This window comes from Diadema setosum, chromosome 12 (assembly GCF_964275005.1).
Source record: "Diadema setosum chromosome 12, eeDiaSeto1, whole genome shotgun sequence".
NCBI lineage: Eukaryota > Metazoa > Echinodermata > Echinoidea > Diadematoida > Diadematidae > Diadema > Diadema setosum.
The window spans coordinates 32,122,687-32,146,946 of NC_092696.1; the positions used below are offsets into that span (position 1 = coordinate 32,122,687).

Below are 24,260 nucleotides of genomic sequence, written 5' to 3' on the forward strand. Positions count from 1 at the left end.
CCCCCCCCTCATATTTTTTTCTTCCTGTGTTTTGTCTATATATGTCTCCCTTTTTCATTCTAAGCTCTTTTCATGTCTGGAAAAAAAAAAAAAAGACCACAAATTGTTTGGCGACTCTTCGGGCAATTTGCATAATACATTTCATTTGAGGACTCAATGCCTGTGTACTAGCCTTCCTCGCCAACTCCCCAGGTGCCACCACCATCCCCCTTGTCACACACATACACCCATTTACATGAAACCCTTGCAATTTTAGCACCTAGAATCCACCAAATGGCAAAGCAGCGCGTACACTAATGTTGTACATTGTATGTTTAACGGACAACATCATTAAATTACCCTTTTGATATTGCCAGTAGTATGGAAGAGAATCACCTCATCATTCCCCCCCCCCCCCCCCCCGGAAAAAAAAAAGAAAATGTCCTCCTAAAGCAAACTCCCTTCCTTCAAATAGCAATGGTACATGTGTCTCCCCATTACTGTGAAAAGAAACCATTTCTCCTCTTCATTACAATGGTGTTGACATATCAAGAATAATTAAACTAGACTGTATACTGATTGTGATATCTTTACCAGATTAGCTGTTTTGCCAGGCTGCCTGTATCATCCATAATAATTTTCTATGATAGTCAGGTGAAAGGGGTCCCATTTTACACAGAAATGCAAGGCAGAGCCTGGGAAGAAGACTACCTAAAATGAGCCGGTCCATATGCATTATGTATTCCACTGATGTACTGTACCCCCGAATGTGATGTGGAAACATACTTGTACAGCTCCCCTTGTTGGCTGGGAATCAATGCCGGAGTGCTAATTAACAACCTGACAGATGGACCAGCCGGGGATTGATCCGATTGATTCGGGACTCGCGGACATGCGATTACGTAACATAGCACTTTTAAAGGGGCGACACTGACCGCAGAGTACTACTTCGGGATGAGTTGATAGTTGGCCATAAAAGCACACTCGCTCATGATATTATTATACGTAATAGTATATCATGAGAAAGTGCTTTATAAGAAACAGACAGTTTCTTATTACAAAGTGCAAGTCAAAACCATGAACATTTATGAAATGATGTTGAATTTCATATCACATATTCCATATGCTTGCCCCTCCCCACCCCACCCTCAATTCAGTAAACTGTAATGTGAGTTTGTGTCTTGTGCAGATTCAAGCAGTGATTTTTCAGGTCAACAGATCACTGTATCAGGTATTAGTCTCATTTCACAGCACAATCACGATGCAAGAATCACACATTTCTAGCTGTATACTTCGCATCTGAACCCGACAGCGATAACGCTTGAATTTCGCCTCATTAAAGTTCATACTTAAGTTGCATTTCCTGCTTGCATGATACAGTCTACACATCAATTTTTTTTTCTCAATTAAACATATCATGAATGATAAGTAAATACTGTAGCACACAGTTTTAGTTTGTATTTTTCTCTTTCTTTTCATAAAAGTTTGTGTAGGCCTAAAAGTGCAATTGATATTTCCTCAGGTTACATTCTAATCATATCAATTATTTCCATAGATACAACTTATTTCCATGAGCATTAAAATCTCATTATGTGCATGCCTGCATTTATACATGCTGATATTTAATATTGCATGGTGCCACTTTGACTACCAATGTTATACAGAGCACAAAATATATGTACTTCGTAAGTTGTATTATTCAGTGTACACATACAATCAATGTAGCCAGTAGGTACTGACTCTGTATGTACCCTATATCTGGATATTAATGGAAATAAATACCATTCATTCATGCTGCTCAATATACAATTTATATACAACATCTAGATCGAACAAGTAGAGGAGGTACGGTGGTTAACAAAATATGAAGAGGAAACTGGAAAAGTGACTAAAAAGGCGGAGTATCAAGCATATTTCTGAATACTTGGAGCTCTGCGGTCCCTACGATGCACTCTTGTGCTGCACGTCCTGATATTTGGCTCAGGAAATTGCATTAACTGACCGCTGAATGACATTTCACTGAGTGATCAATTTGTGTGTGTGTGTGTGTGTGTGTGTGTGTGTGCCATGCACCGCATTTTAAAACCAGGGGTACGCCAGAACGACTATGTATGCAAATATACAAACCGTACTCGTCACCCATCTATTTTAACACAGCCATTTACATGTTAAATGCATCCAGCATAAGAGGTTTCCTAAAACCCATTATCAAGATTTGACCTCTAATCAAACTCTGTGGTCAGGGCAACTACAGTGTGCAAATTTCACTATTACTATTATCACTACTTATAATTACCATCTTATCAAATATATTTAATAATCATAATTATACTCATTATTATTGAAATTATAATATTCATTAATCATCATCATTGTAATTTATATTATTATTGTCATTACATAATATCATTATAATAATGATCATTACTATCATCATTATTGGTATTATTGTTGTTATTACTATCATGATCATTATGGTACTAAATATTGCCATTACACTTGTAAATTACTTTTAAGTGCTTTCAGTGTGAGAGTTCCATACAGTTGCACAATGTATGTTCTTCAAGACACTGTAATTTACAGCCAATGCAGAGAAATTCAGAGTTGCCAATTTAGTGATGATAAGAGGAGAAATCCTGCTGTGTAGGGTTCTATAGGATGGAATTTACTGCACACAAATGCATCTGGAAAGATTGTACAGCATTGTGATGTAATCCAAAACCAAGAGGGTTATGAAAATGTCAAGAGTGCTGAGAGTATGTGATGCCATGACATATAACTGAAATTGGAAACCCCGATTCATGCCAGTAATGATTTTTGCCATGAATATACACCTTCACAGGAATTTGAATATTGAGCAGTGGCATGTATTGATTTGTTACCCATGGTACAAGTGTACACTGTATACACTACGTGTATGTAACCACAATGTATGATAGCATAGGGTGTCCTGCATTTTAAAGCCACAGTGCATCCAAGTATTCATGTATTACATGTACATTGGTGCATGTTATGTACATTGTACACTGTACAAGTACAATTTTTGTATCAATGCATGAGTTCATTAAAACAGTCTGCCCCTCAATGACTTGAGGAAATGTGATTGACCTCCTGGCAACTTTAGGTATCAAAAACAATTGTAACAAATGGATGCTGAAAATTATCTAACGAGGATGTAGCAAATTAAACTTCTAATATCAGCTCACGATAACCGGATAATTATTCACGGAATAATGGAAATACAAAAAACAACAAACAAACAAACAAAACAAAACAAAACAAAACAAAAGCAAAACAAAAAAAACTTACTTCTATTTGCAGCAACTGCCAGTGATAAGAATTTAAAAAAATAAAATAAAAAAAAAACTATGAAAAAGGGTACAATTTGTAGTGGTTGCTTTTAACCTTTCCAGTATGTGTACAAAATAATAAAAAAAAAAAAATGAGTAGATGGTTAACATTATAATCTCTTTACTACAAATTCAGAACTTCAGCATCACACATTTTCACACATAAAGTTTCTTTAACACCAAAATTTGAATTCCTGGGTACAGAAAGTCAACAATCCTGTCAATTGCAAAGCAGTTATCAAAGAACAAACAAGAAATCAAAATACCATAAAATCTTGTGTAAATAAAAAAAAAAAAAAAAAAACGGGATAACACTTTGCTACTTTGAACAGTCAAAATCATACAGAGCGATGAGAACTAGGCTGGGGTTACTGTACCTTAGAAGTGTGTTTGTGATTTTTAAAGGGACTGTACAGTACTGGTTGAGGTAGGGATTCATGTTTTGAACATTCCTAAGTGAGATAATGAAAAGCCTCTTATGAAATATCAAAGAGCATGTAATTTTAAGAAGGATTCAACGTTCATTTGATGAAAATTGGTTTTCAAATGGCTGAGATATCGAAAAAGTGTCAATAATAAAAGGCGACATGCCCCAACTTTATTAGTATCTCTTTGTTTCACCTTGTTTTTGGATATCTCAGCCATTTCAAAACCGATTTTCATCGAATAAACTTTTGATACCCCTTAAAATTGCATGCTTTTTGACATCTCATAGAGTGTTTTCTGAATATCTCGCAAAACGTTGAAAGCTAAATCTTCACCTCGACCAGAACTGTACACACCCTTTAAGAGCAAAAGTAAGTGCAAGGGTTGGATGGGACACAAAACCAAAGTACATTGTATTCAGATTGGGGAAACTACCTGAAGGAAAAAGTAAACAACACAAAGCAAACACAGAAAAAAAAAATGTAGAGTTTCTGTTTCCTTTTTTTTTTTTAAGGAAAAATTTTCCAACACATATTGGAAACTTTTAATTTGAAATGAAGTTGATGACCTTTACTTTACAAGTAGATCGGTGAAGTTTGTACAAGAATATGTAGAGCAGAAAACCAACGACAGTAAAAATGTACACCACCGGGTACAAGTACATGTACACTGTATGTATGTGGGTCTACATGACATCATAAAGGTCACTGAACCTACTGTGCATGGTATGGTCTCATCAGGTCAGCATGGAACAATTTAGTAGTAAGTGCATTTTGCAGGTCCGTAACTTGCATTTTTAAAAATTCAATATACATGTAACATTGATGTTATTCCATGCATGGTTTTCATGGAATAGGAAGGACAACGTACTGTACATTTGTACAACTTTTGTAACCTGGATACACTTACATACTTGTACATGTATTTTCGAGAGGTGCAGAGAAGAAACAGATTTCTTAGAATGGTAATATTACAGACGCTCGAACATTCCTCAGAGTTGTGTACATTGTAAAACAGTCAAGTTTCAGTGGAATTATGTGTAGATGTACACCTGTACAGTCTAAAAGAGCCATTACTGCAGCTGTTTTGTTTTCAGCACCATGAAAATCAAGACATAATTTAAAGATAACTTGAAATATAAACTGCCAAATCAGTTTCTAGTCGAGCAGACAGATGAAGCATCAATACTGTGTTGATTCCTCAAGGTAAATATCAACCTCTGAATCACGTTCTACATTTGTACACTGTACATTGTAGACCTACAACATGGAAAACATTGTTCATGTACAGTACGCTGTACAATGTAGATTACCTTGATGCCCATGACATTGCATGGGGTACTTTTAATACACCAGTAATACATACGGTGTTATATGTACAGTAGGTACCTACACTGTACACATGCAGTGTCGTTTCCTGTCCATTTCACTGTTTCTTATTTTGTGTTTGTTTGTTTTTTCCTTTCTAATAAGTAATAAAATCTGATAATAAAAAATTGTGAGGTTATGTATGTACACCATCTCAAATTCCACCGCTGGCTCAGTGCACACACAAGACTTCTGTTGTACATGTAGCTGTGCTTTGCAGTTTTGGAATGCAGGGCCCACTTTGCGCAGCACTCCGAACCGTTTCTCTTGCTCATAATAAATGTAAACACGCACGGCCTAAATAAAATATCACTGAATATATAAGGCATCGAACTCTTCTCTCGGGGCGGCCACCAGCTCCCGGGAAGGACTAAAAATGCGCCGCAATGACATGAGGACGACCACCCGACTGCCTGCCCACCCCCCACCGTCCCATTCCCATTTTGAACCGATATTTACCATCTCTGCGGTATAAAAAGCGCATCGTGGCAGCTGTGCGAAGTGAATGCAATGCACATTATATTAGTGGGTGGCTATCACTACACAAGGCCACACTGCATTGTCAGCTTGGCGTTGCATTTCTTGTGGATGCGCCACCAGTGGACCTGCACTTGTCAGAATGAATAGAGGTTAGTCTACACTGTCCAGACAATATTCCACCACAGAGTGTTTATTGTGTGTCCTCATATCACCATGGAAAGAAAAAGATTGCAGTTTACGTTCCAACATTTAATTTCAACAGCTACATTGTAGCTGTTTGGAAGTCAGTAAACATATGATACAGAAGGCCTACTTTGTAGCGTTTTTATTTGCTTGTTTTTTGCTATTATTAAAGACCAAGGAAGATTGACTACTAAACCCATCATTTTTATCAGCCACTTTTGATTTTTAAAAATTGATCAGAAGACGAATAAATGTGTATCTGATGACACTCCCTAAAAAGTCATGATTTACTATGGGTATATATATATATATATATATATATATATATATATATATATGTATGTCCACATAAAAATTCAACTTGTAAAGTACATTGTACCGTTCCATTCATACATCACAAAGACAGAATCTGAAACTGTTTTCAAAATGCTGTACATTGTATGCACTCATGAAAACAGGAAATATACAGTAGTGGGAAGGAACAGGGACTAGTCTTGCACAATCAGACTTCTTCTTCTTTTTCTTCTCTTCCTCCTCATCCTGATCTTTGTTTGGCAATATCTACACTGTACATGTACTGTATACAGTGTAAGTGATTGGCTAGTACCATTTCCCCTGTAGAATTCCGAAATAGAAAACTACTCACTGGACAATCAGCAAATCACGACATACAATGTAATTTGTACAAGACTAGTCTCTCTCAAAAAAAAGAAGGAAAGGTATTGTATAGGGCCTACTCACCTACTTTTTCATATCATAATTTTGCAATAAAACTCCTTAAAAATTACTTTTAAAAAATGTTCAGAATGTTCACTGTCTATGAAGTTTACATAATGTACCATTTAAAATTAGCTCCTGACAAGCAACAATTTGTATTTTGAATAAAATTGAATAAAAGCAAACATTTCAGTGAAAAAAAATAAACTGGATAAATAATCAATGTAGTTGTTGTACATGTATGTGTGTCATGATGCATGTAATCCAGTCATGAAGACACACATTTAATACAATTGTAATTTGACACATTTGTTTCCACAGACAGATCATGTTACCAGCGCTCTTTATTATAAAGAGCTGGTGGAACAGTCAACGGATGTTTTCAGCCAAAATCTGGCTTCACACTGAAACCATCAGGAAGTAGGCTCTTCTGCATCTCATACCATACCACTGATAGTATTATTAGAGCTCAACAGCAAGGAATAACAATGCCTAAACTAGTGGTTAATCTGAAAAGCACATTGGTGAAGGTATGCATTGTCCATGTGCGCTGTGGCATTTCAGCTTTCACAAAGATTTTGTGTGTGTGTGTGTGTCCAGCTCTTTTTGACATTGCATTTTCATTGCAAAGCTGTCCAGGTGTTAACGACTACATCAGGGGTCAATGACCTGTAAAACCCTAAACAATCAGTGCACTGGTGACCTGATTAGCATTAGGCCTACTGAATACATTTAAACCATTGCAGTTTGTATTCAAGTCTTGAACACTTTCAGATGGGGCCAATGTACATACTGTACACGAGAGTGACAATCTATGAAAAGCAAGGTGTTCTAAAATATCCCCAAGGTCTTTGGTTTGACCAGGGAGGTGGGAAGAGATCTCTTCCCACCTCCCTGGTTTGACCAAGGATAAAAAGAGTCCCTCTGTTCTATGTGGAGTCTATGATTGCATTTCATAAACGTACAATGTGTATAAAACAAATGGCCTACTGTACACATTTGTACAGCAGATCAAAATGCTAGCATTTTCTTTCTTCCAAAATAAGCATTCAGGTGATACAATGGATGTTTTTATGTGTACATTATATCCATCAGCAAATATGTACAGCCTAGCCTACATGATTGTGTACAAAACGTACATCATCTTGCTTCTTACCCTACAAGTGCACATTGTCTTTAACAAAATTGTTCCATTTGTAAAGTTACGAGTTTGTTTGTTGTTTGTTTGTTGTTGTTTTTTAAATTGGTATGAACGATATTATAATGACAGATATGATCAAAGACCAGAGCGTGCATTCCACAAAGGAAGGAGGGACATGATCAGTCTTTTACAGTGGCCAGAAATAAACCTGGCGTTTCCCTTTAAATCCCTCCAGGGAACAACATTGCTCTAAACCCTGACTCATTGGAGTCTGCTTAGTTCACAGGAGTGACAGCTCTGTAAGCTACAAGCTATTGTAAACATTCACGGAATGCACACCCCCTACACACATTCATGAAACATTCGAGATCTCTGCCCCTCTGTCACATCCCTCTGTCTGCAATGATATCAGTCGGGCTGTGAAGGGATTTCCCACCTTCAGAAAACTATTTCGTCGCATTGGCGACAAGACCTCGTATCATAGACAAATGTTCAGGAGGGGCAAAGAACAAAACGCTATATAGGGAATGGGATAGCCTTTCCTTTGACATGCGGTGGTGGCTTCATTTTGGGGGTAAGACAGTTAGGATTTGGACAGGACATCACTTAACCGGTTTAAATCTGACAATAACTCAAAAAAAAGTAATTTTCACCAAAATTTGAGATACATTGTACAAGGTCTTGTCACCCCAGCAACGATATATATCAACTGTGCATACAATGTGTTACTTTTTAATAGAATAGTTAGTTCCTGAATGTCCTATTTCTCACAACAACATTTTTTTTTTTTTTTTTTTTTGGGGGGGGGGGGAGGTTAAAATATCTACAAAAATGTACCAAATCTTGATATTCATTATAAAGCAGCCAGCAGGCCTCTGAGCTCTTGACAAAGCTGTTGCATGGGATATCAGCAAAGAATGTACACTTTACTTCATTTCGTATTGTCCGAACACTCTGATTATAACTCAACGTATTTTACTGTACATGTATCAGGAACATGATTACAAACAAGTCTTTGGAGTAGGTTGAAACTTCTTTGTACTCTATCATGTCTGTCAGTCTGTCTGTGTGTCTATCCATTTAATGGACTCACTTGCAGCTGTCCATCAAATCTGTCATGGGAAGTACATTGTAGGCATGTCTGTTTTAAACACCCACTGAAGCCATGTGAGAGTATACAACTATTAAAATGTAGGTGTACAGCCGTACAGTGTATACAATATACATTATAATAATAATACATTACATTTGTAATGCACTTAATACAATGTTTCTATTAAAGCGCATATTGGCACGATTCAAATATTATTCAAGTATTATTCAATACTATTAAAGGGAAAATTTAAATCATTCATTCTAATGGTATTCCATTGTAATTTCTAGGTACCAACAAATCCTTATGCAACCGGGTGTACAGTAGTGGTTTGTTTGGAACGGAACCAATTTCTTTTAACTTTGATTAGAATGATGTTTATAGCATTAACATCTTTGTACAGTCCTGTACATGTATCCTCCTTGTTTTAGATACAGATTTTGTACGTTCAACTGTGTTCCTTTCCTATCAACTGATAACTTTCAAAGTGATTGACAAATTTTGCAGTTTACGACAGAGGATTGTAGTGCATATTATACCGGTACATGACACAGCTACAACTGCACGTTGTACAATGTACACTGTACAGTGTACCTGTAGAAGAAGCTTTGTAATAATGCTGTTATACAAGACTACAGCGTACAAGCCAACCAGTCTTTCAAGTCACATCCACATTTGATTTCAAAATCAAATCTGCCTCCTGATAATGACTATTTTCTGCGAACTAAGGTTCCACACGGGACAGGATGCCATTAGCTATTCACAAAGGACTTTTCTTTCTTTCTCTCCCTCTCTCTTTCACACATTTTTAAATAAAACACCACCATAGAAATTCACTCAGTGAGAGTATCCCATTCTCCGTGACGTGTGTACTGTACACGTAGGCAGAGAATTCCATTACAACTCGGCGTTCCTATCTCTAGCCGCCACGGATACACCGACAATTAATGCTGCCTCACACTTAGCTCGCTGCCGCCGAAAAAAAAAAAAAAAATTCAATATATATGTCACAGCCGACTCGGCCTTTCCCTGGGCATTCACTCGCACATGCCGCAGAAATCCATTACGGGCGCTTTGTTCCCAATGAACATATCCACGTGGATAAGGAATTTTTCCATGCATGAATAACACATACAGTATCTACACTGCATTTCATCAATCCAGAGGTAAAATTTCATCTTGAAGATTTAGAGGGATTTTCTTTTATACACACACATTATACATGATGTACATTTTGTACATGCTGAGTAGTACACACTGTGTATGGGGTAGGCATACAAGCTACAATAAAAATGCTGGCATCTGAGCTGGAACTTTTATCCTGTGCTGTTGAGCACAACAAACATTTTGCATGATTTCCTTATAAAGCAAGACCAGGAAATCATTATAAACTTTGTATTATTAAAATATACACTGTAAATTAGAAAAAAAAAATATTCAGAAAAAAACAAATGTAATATTTTGAATGGAAGTGGTGAAAATACAGTCTGTATGAAGACAAAAGACATTTCAGTGTTTAATACACACACATCAAAGGAAGACTTAAAAATAAACTTTATACACTATATTGTATTACTGTGACTTATGTACACTGTACCTTGAAACAATATGAGCAATCAAATGTTGAATCAGTGTGATCTACAGACCACTTTGTACACAGTATACTGTATGTGTACACAAATGTATAGTGTACAAGGGTATCTGTAGCTCTTATATGTTGTACATACTGTACAACTGTATGTTTTGAAGAAGCAAGTGTATAATGTACACAATGCAACTGATTATTAATGGTCATATCAATCATTATCTTATGGCTCATTATCATGTGCAAAGTACAAATTTTACAGGGTTGCTGTATTCCTTGTACATTTATGATCAACTGCATGATCTATGTCAGGTACCTGGAACTCCCCGCACAAGGAAGCAAAATAAACTTCAGCCACATTATGGACAATCAATTCAGGACTCTGAAGTCAATGACCCCCCCCCCCCCCCCCCCCCACCACCACCACCACCACCACAACTAATAGTATCTTTGGCCGGAAAGACAGTGCATAACGGAAACTAACACATTGAACATGATACTCCACTGGTTTTCTATTGATACAGTAGCATGCAACACACGTACATACTTTGTAGATGGTATTACATACAGTACCTGTAATGTACAATGTATGTATTAGTATTGTGCAACATTGTATAGCCTGTCTTCCATAAGGTTCTCAGCTAAGTTATTTCTTGACCACAAGTTGCCCAGTTCATAAAATAAAAATAAAAATGATTCACTCCTCAACCATCATACCTTTAATATCCCTTCTACTAGAGTACTATGAACTATTACAAACCCTTTAAATCCTGCTGCAAAAGTCATCATTTTGTCATGGAACAAATTGACACCGTTTCTGAATTCACTGCACAAATACACTGTACAGTAAATGTTGTATCTCATATTGAGGAGGAATATGTAGAACTTAAATGAATTTGAACAAAATCACATACAGAAATTTACAATGTGCTTCTTCTTCTTTCCTTTTTTTAGGGGTAGGGGACAGAAACTGTTATAATTCTTCTTCAATCTACTGCTGATGTAAGAAATACAAATGTACTATTACAGAATGAAAACTAGCCTCTAAAATTTCTGCAACCTGCTGTAAGAAAAAAAAATAATAATAATTGTATAGATACGTACAGTGGGATCAACAAAATGCTCGAATGATGAAATTTTTGACACCATACAAAGGCTCTGCTATGAGGACAATCTGTGATTTTGCTTCAACAAATTTGAGATGTACATGTATACAGTAGATTTGAATAATAAACAGCATGGACAGTTTGATGAATCAAGCTCTGGATCGCTATTTATACACAGAATAAATTTCAGAGGAAAGGGAGCAAAATTTCGGCCTGCCAGTGCCACCAACAAGCACATCTTTGTATTATTGCATTAAGTACATGCTCAATGCAGTATGAGCACACAATGTACAATATATCGTACACTGTACACTGTACATTGCACAATAAAAAAGGTACACATGCATATTTAGTACCCAGGCAAGTGCATGCATACAATGTATCAGGTTGCACAATAATACTGTGTTTACACATGATGTATACCAGTGCTCAGTGTTCACTGTTATTGGGGGAGGGGGTTACAAAGCACGTACCGGTACAGTATTGTACAACATCTATTCATGAGCAGACACCATACAATTTGTGTAGAGCAACAAACTCTCTATTGTACGTGTAACCTGTACAAATGTAGGTCTACATCTTTTAACTGCATCAAACATTGAATGTACAGCTGTAATGTATTTTACCCGATACAATGTACTGTAGGCCCATACAATATTGTAATGGACATTTCAGAGATCTCTAGTACACCAGCAGACTTTGTGTACAATGTGATATCAATAATCATATAATGTACATATGTACACTGTAGTTCAGCTGATCCACTGCTCATGGAATATGAGTTCACTTCCTGTACTATTATTCATACTGACACATTACCGTAGTACATAGAGTCCTACACTGTACATAGTACATGTACAATGTAGTATGATGTACAGTTATGTGTACACACGTGCATGTTACAAGTGTTATGTTCATACACTGTAGTACACTCTTGTAGGTGGGTCTTTTGAATAATGAAACATGTGCTTCATAAACTTCATACTTGCAGTACAGTTGAGTACCGGTATGACTGTCTGATATTATACGACATACAACGTGTACAGTACATGTACACCTGTACAAGTACTGTACTGGTACAAACTTGTATGCTGTACAACGCATAATAGTACAGTTTTGTACTCATTGTATTAAACCCGCAAGTGGTGTAAAGATACTACAAAACTGTAGGCCCTACTTGTTTATAAAGAAAAAAATTATGTATCAAGCCCATCATGTACAATATCTACAAAATTGTAGTCACAATGGTATCCCACATACATGAACACTGTGTATTTTAAAAGATAACTGTACAACTGTATATGTGCAGTATGTTACTAGTGTTGGAGTATTATGCATGTCACGCACACTCGCCACACTCTTGCCATGCCCTGCATGCACGGTGCCCTGTGAAGCCGCCATGCAGTGTAATGTGATTCAGAGGAACTAAAATTCAGACATACAGTACATCGTATACTTGACACTAATGACGCCAGATTAGTCTAAGCCGCAGACACTGCATCATTCCAATATTTTTTCAGACATGTTGTACCAATTTGTCCAGCATCTGAAGGGAAACGAAAATGTGTGCACAGTGTAAATTCTGCTAGAATACGGAAATTTATATACAATTGTACTTTGTATTTTAACAGCTGTACTGTAGTAGAACACATTGATGTTTTGAGATATATGTTTTATACAATTTGTATCATGATAGTAAAATCAGAAAATAATCAACTTTTTAAAAATTGTACCCCCTTAGAAGGCGGGAGGGTAATGTTTCTGTTATGCATTACGAACCATTCAAATAAAATTTTGTGGAATTGTCATCACAATGTATAATTTTCTTGACATCACTCAACTACTGTCACATGACGAATTGTCATTCATGCCAATACCCAGTCATAACACATGAAAAAGTTGCTAAAACCTAAACTTGGTATAAATTCATAACTTTTGAATAGATTGTCCAACTTTCCTCAAACTTTACACTATAGCTGATATATTTATATGTAATTCTTTTATATTTATTATGTATTTTAATGTGTACGTGTACTTGTACATCGCATCTGCAACGGCTATCAAACTCTTCAGATTGGACATGTGTACATGTATGTTTGAGGTAAATCTACACACCGCATTTGTATTATACTTGTACAAATACATTGATTTGTACAGTGTAGTTCCAGTACCAGTAATCACACTGCTAAAGGCCTATAACGGAAATATTTTTTCATGGCTGTATTTACAGTTACAGAAAGATGGTAACAGAGGCAATCTGATACGATTATAAATTTTAATATCAATCGCTTTGTTTGCCCCAGTCATGAATAGTGACAAGTGCATCATACGGGTGTATCAGGCGACTTCTCATGTGATACTCGAAAATACCAGCAACTTCAATTATTTATAGAAGATTTAATCTATAATGACTTCCAAAATACAGTTGTACAAGTGTACTGGATGTAGTTTGCAGCCACCAGATGCAACTGTTCAGTGTTAGGACAGATTTTGTACGACTGCCATGACGTTCAACTTTGACAAGGTAGCGAAAAAAGAGGGTTGACGTTCCCACTAAAATAAATCAATCAACAGCGCGTGGGTACAGTTGTGTCGGTAGACGGTTTGCTACCAATCGCTCTTCAGAAGAAGAACAGGAAGAATATGACGTCATTCATTACTATCGGAGGGGGGGGGGGGGGGGGGAAGGGGTGTGAATGAACTGTTCCTCTAAAACAAAACAAAACATAAAAAGCCAAGGAGCAAACTGTGGATATACACTGTAGTCCTTCTATGATGTCATCAAACTGTCACTGTATCCCTCATTTGCGTTTTGGTGTTGCTTGTTGTTGTTGTTTGCTTTATTTTGTTCATCTCTCCCCACACTCGCTCTCTCTCTCTCTCTCTCTCTCTTTCTTTCTTTTTTTATTTGCGGGGGAGAATGATTAATTAGACACTGCATTCGGAGCACGGACGGCTAAAGTTCAGGATCCTAAAATTGACTCCGCAGAGGTAAAAAGACACCTTGAATAAGACCACCGAGATCCAGAGACGTACGACAGCCGCCATGCACTCGGTGGCAAACACGCAGAGCAGATGCTGCTGGTTTTCAAACCATCTCCTCCGCCACGACTGACAAATATAGTAACACGGGATCAACAGAAGAGTGTCAAGAAGTAAAAGAAGGCTTTACATTAAACACAAGCAAAATTCCTTTTAACTTTAATACATGTAAAGTATGGACACTCAATTTCCCTGTGGGATCTACCTGACTTCAATAAAAGTCTTTCGTTTTGTTTGCCGGATAATTTGCTCTATAGATGCTCTGATATTTCATGATTATAGCATTTCACAAAGATCACATCAGCTGTCATCTACATTTGTACACTCATAATTTCTAATTATCTGGCATCAGCATCATTGCTATGAAATATCATCATCCCAAAGTAAATACAGTACCTACAAGTATTTCAAAGTTCTATATCTCTCTTTATAGTTTTCTTTCATTATTCCGACACTAGTCAGTACCAGCTTGGTTGGTAGATGTTACATACTATCCTTCATTTATGATACCTTCATCATTTAAACTCATCAGTGTGTGAATATACATTCATAAGGTTTACAATGTAAATACAGTGCTCCTGGAATATGGCCTATTTAAAGCTTTGATAGGAATTCAAATCTGATGCTGCTCAACTTTACATGACATGTACAACTGAAAACTCAACAATACAATCATTTTGATATAGGAGTGGGAAAGGTCAAAGGTAATTTTTATGTGAAGTTACCCAAAGCAAAGGGGAAAGCCCCTAGTGCCATGTGAATAGAGCATGTGCACATACCCCTATAACTCTTGCACTACCAAAGCAACGTATGTTCACACAATGTGTCAGAAGAATTTGGGAATGGCGGTATTGAAGGGTTAAACAGCATTTAAGGTACATTGTATTGAGCCTCAGAAGTTGCTTCCGGGATCTGGGGTAGCCGTAGTCTCCAGCTCTACAGTCTCTTATCTTGCGCATTATCGGCATTATCGGTATCGACGAAATGCCCGGTGACAGGTGATCACGTTTTCATTCGCTCCCATCCTTCTTCTCCTTCATCAAGCGAGGGCAGCGTCATTACAAATTTGCAGTAATAACCAACGGCCTCTCAGTCACAGCAAACAATCCGTCTAAAGTGGGTGAACCAATCGCGGACTTCAACGTCGCGGAGTGCCACTTGTCTGTGCAGTGGCAGTCTCGAATGAAAAATGTCCCTCTTTGCAACATCGGCAGTAATTGAAATACACCAGGTAAACATTAACTGTACCCTGTACGTAAGAGATCACTGGTCAAAATTATACATTGAAAACCTTTGAAATATTAAGAAAATGAAACATTTTATATCAAAAATGAATTCTGAATTACAGATAAGAAAAAATTAAACTCAGACCATGTGAATTATTTTTAGCTTTGAAAACACACTAATACACTGTATCTTCATGCATAACATGATGTAAATGGCTTTGTATCAAAGTGTTTCTGAATGCTCAGTTTTGGGCAACAATCCATACAACATACACATGCAGTACACATGTACATATTGTGTGAATGTCTGGTAATACTCTGTACATCTTTAAACCAACACTGTATTAAATCACATTCTTTGTCTGCATACATTGTACTGTATGTTTAATTCAAGTGTTCACATGGAAATATAAAATAAGAGACCCGCGGGTCTAGCGCTCACCTGAGTATCGCAAGTTCACCTTTCACGCAGTCACTAATCTAAATTATTCACAGCTCTACTAAAATTTGACCAGGCTTCTCAAGTAGAAGATGAAAATGTACAATAAGGGCCGAAATTTTTAAAGATTCCTTCATTTGGGGGGATTGGGGGCCCCCTGGGGCCCTCTGGGTGGGGCATGGTGCCCATTTTGATAAATTGAGATCCTGACCCCCTAGGGATGCTACCTGCCAAGTTTGACGAAAATCCATCATGAGGTTTTCAGGAAGAAGATGAAAATGTACAATTCAGGCCCCCATTTGGACCTTCCCAACCCCCCCCCCCTGCCCCCAAGAGGGGCACCCCTGGATTTGCTATGAACAAACTTGAAACTACAGTCATTAATGTACTCACTCATAGTATTATCTTAGCTCTATAACTTCTGATTCTAGAGAAGATTTTTAAAGATTCCTTCATTTTGGGGGGTTTGGCCCCGCTGGGGCCCCTGGGTGGGGCATGGTGCCCATTTTAACAAATTGAGATCCTAACACCCTAGGGATACTACCTGCCAAGTTTGGTGAAAATTGGTCATGGGGTTCTCAAGAAGAAGATGAAAATGTATAATTTAGGCCCCATTAGGACCCCTTCCCACCCCCTCCCCTGGGTCCCAAGGGGGGCACCCCTGATTCTGCCATGAACAAACTTGAAACTACAGTCATCAATGTACTAACTCATAGTATTAACTTAGCTCTATCACTTCTGGTTCTAGAGAAGAAGATTTTTACAGATTCCTTAATTTTGGGGGGTTTGGGCCCCCCTGGGGGCCCCCTGGGTGGGGCATGGTGCCCATTTTAACAAATTGAGTTCCTAACCCCCTAGGGATGCTACCTGCCAAGTTTGATGAAAATCGGTCTTGGGGTTTTCAAGAAGAAGATAAAAATGTAAAAGTTTACGCACGACGGACGACGCACGACGCACGACGCACGACGGACGACGCACGACGCACGACGCACGACGCACGCCGGACGAAGGGCGATCGCAATAGCTCACTTGAGCCTTTGGCTCAGGTGAGCTAAAAAAGGATGGCAGCATTCCAATCATGCACTAAATTTTTATTGTATTCAGTGTGTAATACATGATGTGTACACATGTGCATTTCAGTGCGTGCATGTGTGTGTGTGTTCAATTGTTGCTGTGCAAATGCACAATACTTTGTGAATAATTTGTAATTCCTGTTCCATTTAATATTGTTTAATATTCAAATTGATCCTTCTCTATTATCTTGTGTGTTTACTACGGATGTATACGATGTGTCAAGATTTGCCTCCCTCTCTCTGCCACTATCTTTCCTATAAACTCTCTCTCTCTCCCATCTTGGTATTTTGTCGTAAAATCTCATTAACGTAAACCCAGTCATAATTGCTCACAATGAGTTACCAGTACATGTATTCTTGTCGATTGATAAGCCCTTACTTTTAATAATACATTACATCAGCAATGTCTCCCGATCCTACGACGTCCTATTCTGGTTTGGTGAGGGATTTTGTCTCTGAGACGTGGTGGGCCCCCTTCCAAGCTGGATAATGGATCGTCCAAACACGAGGCTCTAGCCACCGCCAATTGTCCATTTGTCAACGGGGAACTGCGACTGTCACCACTGACCCGTTACTACTGACCTGTATGTGTATTCCCCTTGGTCCCTTTTCATCCAATTCCCCATCCCCTCCCTCGGTCCCCCCCCCCCCCAAAAAAAAAAAAAAAAAAAAAAAACACACACAAGGGAAAAGAAAATACAGAAACAAGAAGAAAAAAAAAAGCTTGGAAGCATAATAAACCCAGTGTGCATACTATTTGTCATCTTCAATTCATCACCCTGAAATGGCGGCCAAGCTGCTGGGGGGTACGAAGGCCTACTTGGGGCTGCAATGACAGTGCGTGAGGTTACACACAGCAGGACATGGTTTGGCATACTACAGGTGTACTGTACTGTACCTTTAAAATGGCACATACATCCACATACACAAAGACAATTTTGTTATCAAAATTTGGTGTGTTAGTTTTGGAGTAGGAGAAACAATCATACTGTCTACCTCTTTCAAAACTTTCAACAAAGGACAAAAAAAAAAAAAAAGATGGGCTATCAAGATACAATGTCTCATGCTTCAATGACAAAATAGGCCTACAGGGTCTAAAAAAAAATACAGCTCATATGAACTAGCCCCTTTGAAAACAGGTACAGTCCTTGCACACACACATTGTACAAAAGTTTGTGGTTTGAATTATTTTGATAGATCTGTCAAGAGTTGCAGTATTGTGTCATTGCATGCCACACACTATGGTACTGCACGATTGTGTTTTCTATAAAAGGCTCTATAAAATGCAATTGAATTATACAAGTGGAAATCACTAGACATTCTGCCTGTCTATTTTTTTTTTTCTTTATGACCTGCACTAAATTACAACAGTGGCTCTCACCGCACAGACTTTGGAGGGCACCTAAAAATGTATGTACAACAAGTAGGCCTATATTGCAAGTTGTCAGCAGCATAGTAAAACGTTCCATCAGAGAAAACAAAATGTGTAGCCTCACATATTGCAGCTTGGTTGCACTTTAAACTCAATTTGATATTAGAAACCCATTGAAGACTAGTCCCAAGTTTTCTTGGATAGGGGTGAATAGGAAATGTTCTCTTTTTATTTACATAGGAAAAATCAGTCTGTCTGCTATTATCAATGGTAAAATTCAAATCTGCCCAGTTGGGGCAAGGCATCTGTGTACAGTGTACACATGTACATGTTGTACATGTATGTATTGTACACTGTGCATTGCACATAAACAATGTACAGTAGCTCGGTGTACATACACGTAGTAGTGGAAAACACTCTGACTTGAAAGACAAGCTTTGCAAGTTTCTACTGTATGTCTGACAAGGCGGGTGGGGTCAGTGTGGACCGACACAAGAGGGGCCAATACCGATCTCTTGCAGCAATGTCTGATCTCCTTTGCAGTTTGATCTCAACTTTAACAATACATCCATGATGACAATCGCTGGTCAATGGATTCCAGCTTTGTGGAAAGAGAAAACAGGGTTTCCACTCAAAAACTGGGGCTAAGTGATTCTTTTTGCTACTGCTTGAATCGACACTATAAAAGAAGATGAAAAGAATGTGAGAGAAGACCAACAATGTAGACCATACAAACAGCATCCTTCGGGACTCAAGGGCTCATTCAGTTCTAAGACTTTTACGAGGGCCAATGCACTGCAATAGAAACATCAAATACCATTGAATATATCCCACAGCAAACTGAAAGATGCCTACATGTATCACAGTACACATTCAGCCGAGCCGACAAGAATTTTATCAGAACTCTGACTGAGAAGTCTTACACGTCTATTAAAAAGCAGAAGGCGGATTCCTCTTTCAACTTTTGATAAGGGTACAAAGTAGTAGGAGGCCATTTGCCTTCTGCAGTTGGATCATCTTGTAAAAACTGACCAGTACATTATCCAATGCACTGGTACTAGATTGAAACTCCTCCAAAATAACTCCCAACATACATGTGTGAGTGTAGACGGACATTAGCGTTAGAATGCTGTAGGTTGAACAGCACACAAGGCAATTTCAGACAAATCTGCTTCGTCATGTTGTGTCCAACAGGAAGCTGGCTAATTTTGACTGGCAGTTGATATACACTGCCTTGGTTGCACAAGTTTGCAAGATGCTTTCTTGCTCAATTCAGGCATTCAAAACAAAAGATTGTAGTTGTATGCCTTCCATATATTTTTTTTTTTCTTTTACAATTACATTCTACAATCATATCAAGTAATAAATTCCACCTTCACTGCTTTTATGTGAATCCAGTCCTGTAATCTCCCTAAAAAAAATAAAAATAATGGTAATGAATAGAAATAAAAATGAAATAGATAAAAAAAGCAAAAAACAAACATACAAACCAACAAATAATCAAACAAATAATTAAATAAATACAGTTTAGAAAATGTACAAAGAAATAGTTTGAGTAAACTGTTATGCGGTCAGTTTTGGATGAGTAACATTTGGATTCTACTGACAAGGGTCACATACACTGCCATGGTCACATTACAGAGACGTGGCTGTCAGAAGGATGCAGTGTCTAAAGCTCGGAGGGTTTCGGGCGGGGCCCGTATCTTACCCGTGGCAGGTTGGACGACATTTGCTTCTGGAGCAGGTCTCGCTCCTTCTCCAGCTCCTCCATACGCTGCTCGGTGGCGGCGAGGGAGTCCTGCGTGTCACGCAGCGTCTCCATCAGGCGGTCGCGCTCCTCCAACATGCTCACCATCAGCTGCTCGAAGTTGGCGTCGTCGCCGAACGTCGAGTCGCGCTGGCTGACGCCATCCTCCGAGATAGTCGGCATGACGTCGCACATCATGACGGCCTGTCCTGCACGACCCCCAGCGGTGAAAACGATTTAATCCACGAGCAAAACAAACAAAAATTGCAGGTCCGCTTTCCGACTCCTCGTTATTGCAAATCAGTTTCCGTGCTTCACCCTGCCAACCACAATTCAGACATATGATATCACGCTCGTATTTCCAATACAGTTGGTCTCCACGGCAACAAGTAATTTGGTCTTCATGACTGTCACGCTATACTCCTTGGCTGTCACCAATTCACAGTCTGTCCCCCGTCACAAAAACACGATCATACTCCATGATTGCTGCCTCTATCACACTGTCAGTAGGCCTTGAATGAACAACATTTAAAGCTATTGCATGTGTACCGAGAAACGGCGGGGAACAAAAAAAAAAAAAAAAAAAAAGATTGCAGAAATGCAGAATCGAACAGAGATGCTCAGGAATATTAAAATAACAGTAAGTACAGTCCAGCAAAAAAAGAGGCTGAATTCCCCCCGAGTACTAGACTAGAAAGGATAGCTTGCCATTGCACGGGCGACCATGCAGGGCGACTTAGCAAGCAATATTGACGCCACCTTCAAGTTTGTCACTTTCTATTGACAATAACTGCTTTTTTGCACATTCTGGTGCAAAAGCAGCCAATAACAAATCTGTTTGGACAGTGCCGAAAACACAAAATCAAAAGAAACGTTTTAAAAACTGACGGTGGGCAAATGAGGTTCTGAGTGTATCCTACAAAGTCATGAATTTGGCAAAATTTTCTGAATTTTACTTGTTAACCTCCTTTTTCAGAAGAAAAGGGGGATATGGAAATGTGAAAATCCCCCCTAAAATACATACATAAAAAGTATGACAACATTTACAGTGCTGTTGTCTGCATGTTACCCCTTCAAAGATAATGTGGGAGTCCTGGAATGTGTCTAATGGCAGAAGAGGAAGCTCAACATAAGTGGTTCTGCTTCTTCTTCCTTCCCGCGGCAAAACACCGCCAGGATCCGGACGTATGACTAGCAGCTACGGATTCCCTCCTCCTTCCGCACAAATCCGTCGAGATGACATATTGGGGGAACACCACTTCAGCACAATGGAACCTGCAGCAGCGAGGAAAGGAAAAGAAAGATGGCTTCAATACGAAAAGCGAATATGTTGCAGTGGGTCACACACACCGGAAACAATCTTCTTCTTTTTTTCTTTTTTTCAAGCATACAGTATCCTTCCAAGGTCCCCTTTGATGCAAAGGGATTTATCATTAGTGTGGACCAGAAATCTTGACACACCTGACATGTTGTGTCCCCCCCCCCCCCCCCCCCCCCGCCCCCACATCTTCGTAAGTGAATTTTTCTAACTGAACTTTTGAAGGCTAGGAGTTTGGCAGAATGCACAGTCAGAAACAGCTGTAGGACCTACAGTCCATCACATTAATACAGAATGTAGGACTGCATCACAGCATAAAGGATTTGTATTCCCTGATGCAATTTTTTTTTTCTTGATTCTGATTCGAAGTATGAACTCGAGTTTGAAAGCGTCTTCATGTAAGTAGGTGGATACGATGTACTAAAGGGTACTCATTTCACATACAACTGTACAATTGTACGAATTGTAGCACTGTTAACTTGGCTGTAGCAATTTTACCATCCCAGTCACTACCAGAGTTTACAAACACTACACCAGGGTGGTCCACAACTTGAAATTTGAGTATACTGTACATTATAGTGTTTCAAGTTCTGAATGCGAGAATACATGTATACTGCGGAAGTTGATGTTTCTCAAGTTCTGCACATTTTTTTTTTTTTTTTTTTTTTTGGAGGGGGGGGTTTATACATGCTTGATTACATTTTATTGTGAGCATGTCATCAATTATTTAAGGATGTTGCATAGTATGTTGCAGGCTTTTGATAATATTGCACAAGAATTTGATCATGTTACATGTACATGTACATGTACAGTGACATGCTCTAACCCCATGTACTCCATCCTGCAGCACTCTCTACATACAGTACGGTGTACCATGGTACACTTCACATTCACAACTTGTATTCAGAGTCATTTTGCATCATATTTAAATACACACTTCTTTGAAATCACAAATAAAACTGTACAGAAGTTACACTGTAATACAGAAATGTATACTGTAATATTAAAAAATACATTTAACAAACAGATTAGAGAACAATGTAAAGTAAACCATGATTTACAAATTATTTATGCTGAACAGCATACACACACGTACAAGTTGTATACAATGACTGTGTTTATAATACATGTATTACGTGTAGATCACTACTTCGTTGTTAAATGCTTTTTTGTCACTTTGTTTTATTTTTTGATTTGATTTGATTTGATTTGATTTATTTATTCTCTGTATGGCATCATTTACAATTCTTTTAATCAACATAATCAAACATAATATATACAAATATGAAACACTGTACTCATTATAGCTGGTTTCTTTTTGTTTTGTTTTTTTTACATTAATTGATAAAAAAAGAGAAATTGTTGTCTAACTTCTTCTCTTTATGAGAACTGAATCACATCATAGAACAAGTGGGATGACTGACACGATTATTGGCCTGATTTCTTTCAAAGGGTAGGTACCACAGAAATCCCTCTGAGGTACCACCTTTTTACAATACATCGGTCAAAACAGCCACCACACATTTTACATTAAAATAAAAAGAAAAACATGACTGGAATGTACAGTTTAATGCTCCCATAGTTGCACCCATAGATCTGAGTAAAAATCAATGGACATGCTCTCTAACAGGCATCCACATGTACACGTAAACACTTCAATCTGTACGCAAAGATAAAAAAAAAAAAGAAAAGGGGGAAAGGAACTGTGATGGTATGAAGCTACGCTGTGTACAAGTACTGTAGGTACTGAAGCATCTACCCATTGCACTCACGCGCAAAGGCTGAAATTGTGTTTGCTCGCTTTCTCCGCCCCCCCCCCCCCCCTTATTCAGATCGCTAGGAAGAGGATGATCCTACTAGCAGGGTAAATCTATCCTGTTCACACTTTTACGTGCATAATACGCGGCAGTGGGGCACCGAGAAATCAGGTTGTACATTAGAAAATACATGTACATACAGCAAACACATTCACACAAAATGTACGCCCATGCATGTGGTGTACAGTACCATGGTAGTGGGGCATCACTTTAAAGGGATCGTATAGTTTTGGTTAAGACCTACACGTGTAATTTCAGGTTTCTAACATTTTTTGGTGAGATAATGAGAAACCTCTTATGAAATATGAAAGAGCATGTAATTCTATGAGGAATCAACATTTATTTGATGAAAATTGGTTTTGAAATGGCCGAGATATCCAAAAAAGAGCAATTCTGATAAAGTGAGGGACCCACACTTTATTATGATCGCTTTGTTTTACTTTGTTTTTGGATGACTCAATCATTCCAAACCCGACTTTCATCAATACACTTTGAATTCCTCTTAATATGGTACAATTGTATGCTTTGTACTAAAGTGTATTTCATAAGTGTTTTCTTGGTATCTCGCAAAAAGTTAAAAGCCCAATTCTCATCTCCACCAAGACTGTATACTATCCCTTTAATATTCAGTCTCACAGTGGTTACCACTGGACTAAAACACACACTAGGGAATAATTTCATGGTATCACATTTCAAAACATGCATTTTGGATACATGTATGATTTCTTACATTTTGTATTGTATTACATTAGGCCTACATGAACAGTTTGTAGGTCCTACAAATTACGTTATTACATTG

General features: G+C 38.2%; 1 protein-coding gene across 1 annotated transcript in view; it reads right to left on the reverse strand.

Moving 5' to 3' along the window:
* The window catches only part of LOC140236031 (liprin-alpha-2-like), a 207,250-nt gene extending 186,391 nt beyond the window's left edge, over positions 1 to 20,859 (reverse strand). The window contains exon 1 of the mRNA XM_072316006.1: positions 20,288 to 20,859. Within this exon, the coding sequence (XP_072172107.1) occupies positions 20,288 to 20,524 (237 nt within the window). The 5' untranslated portion in view covers positions 20,525 to 20,859. The remainder of the gene's footprint in view (positions 1 to 20,287) is intronic.
* Between the last annotated feature and the right edge of the window lie 3,401 nt (positions 20,860 to 24,260).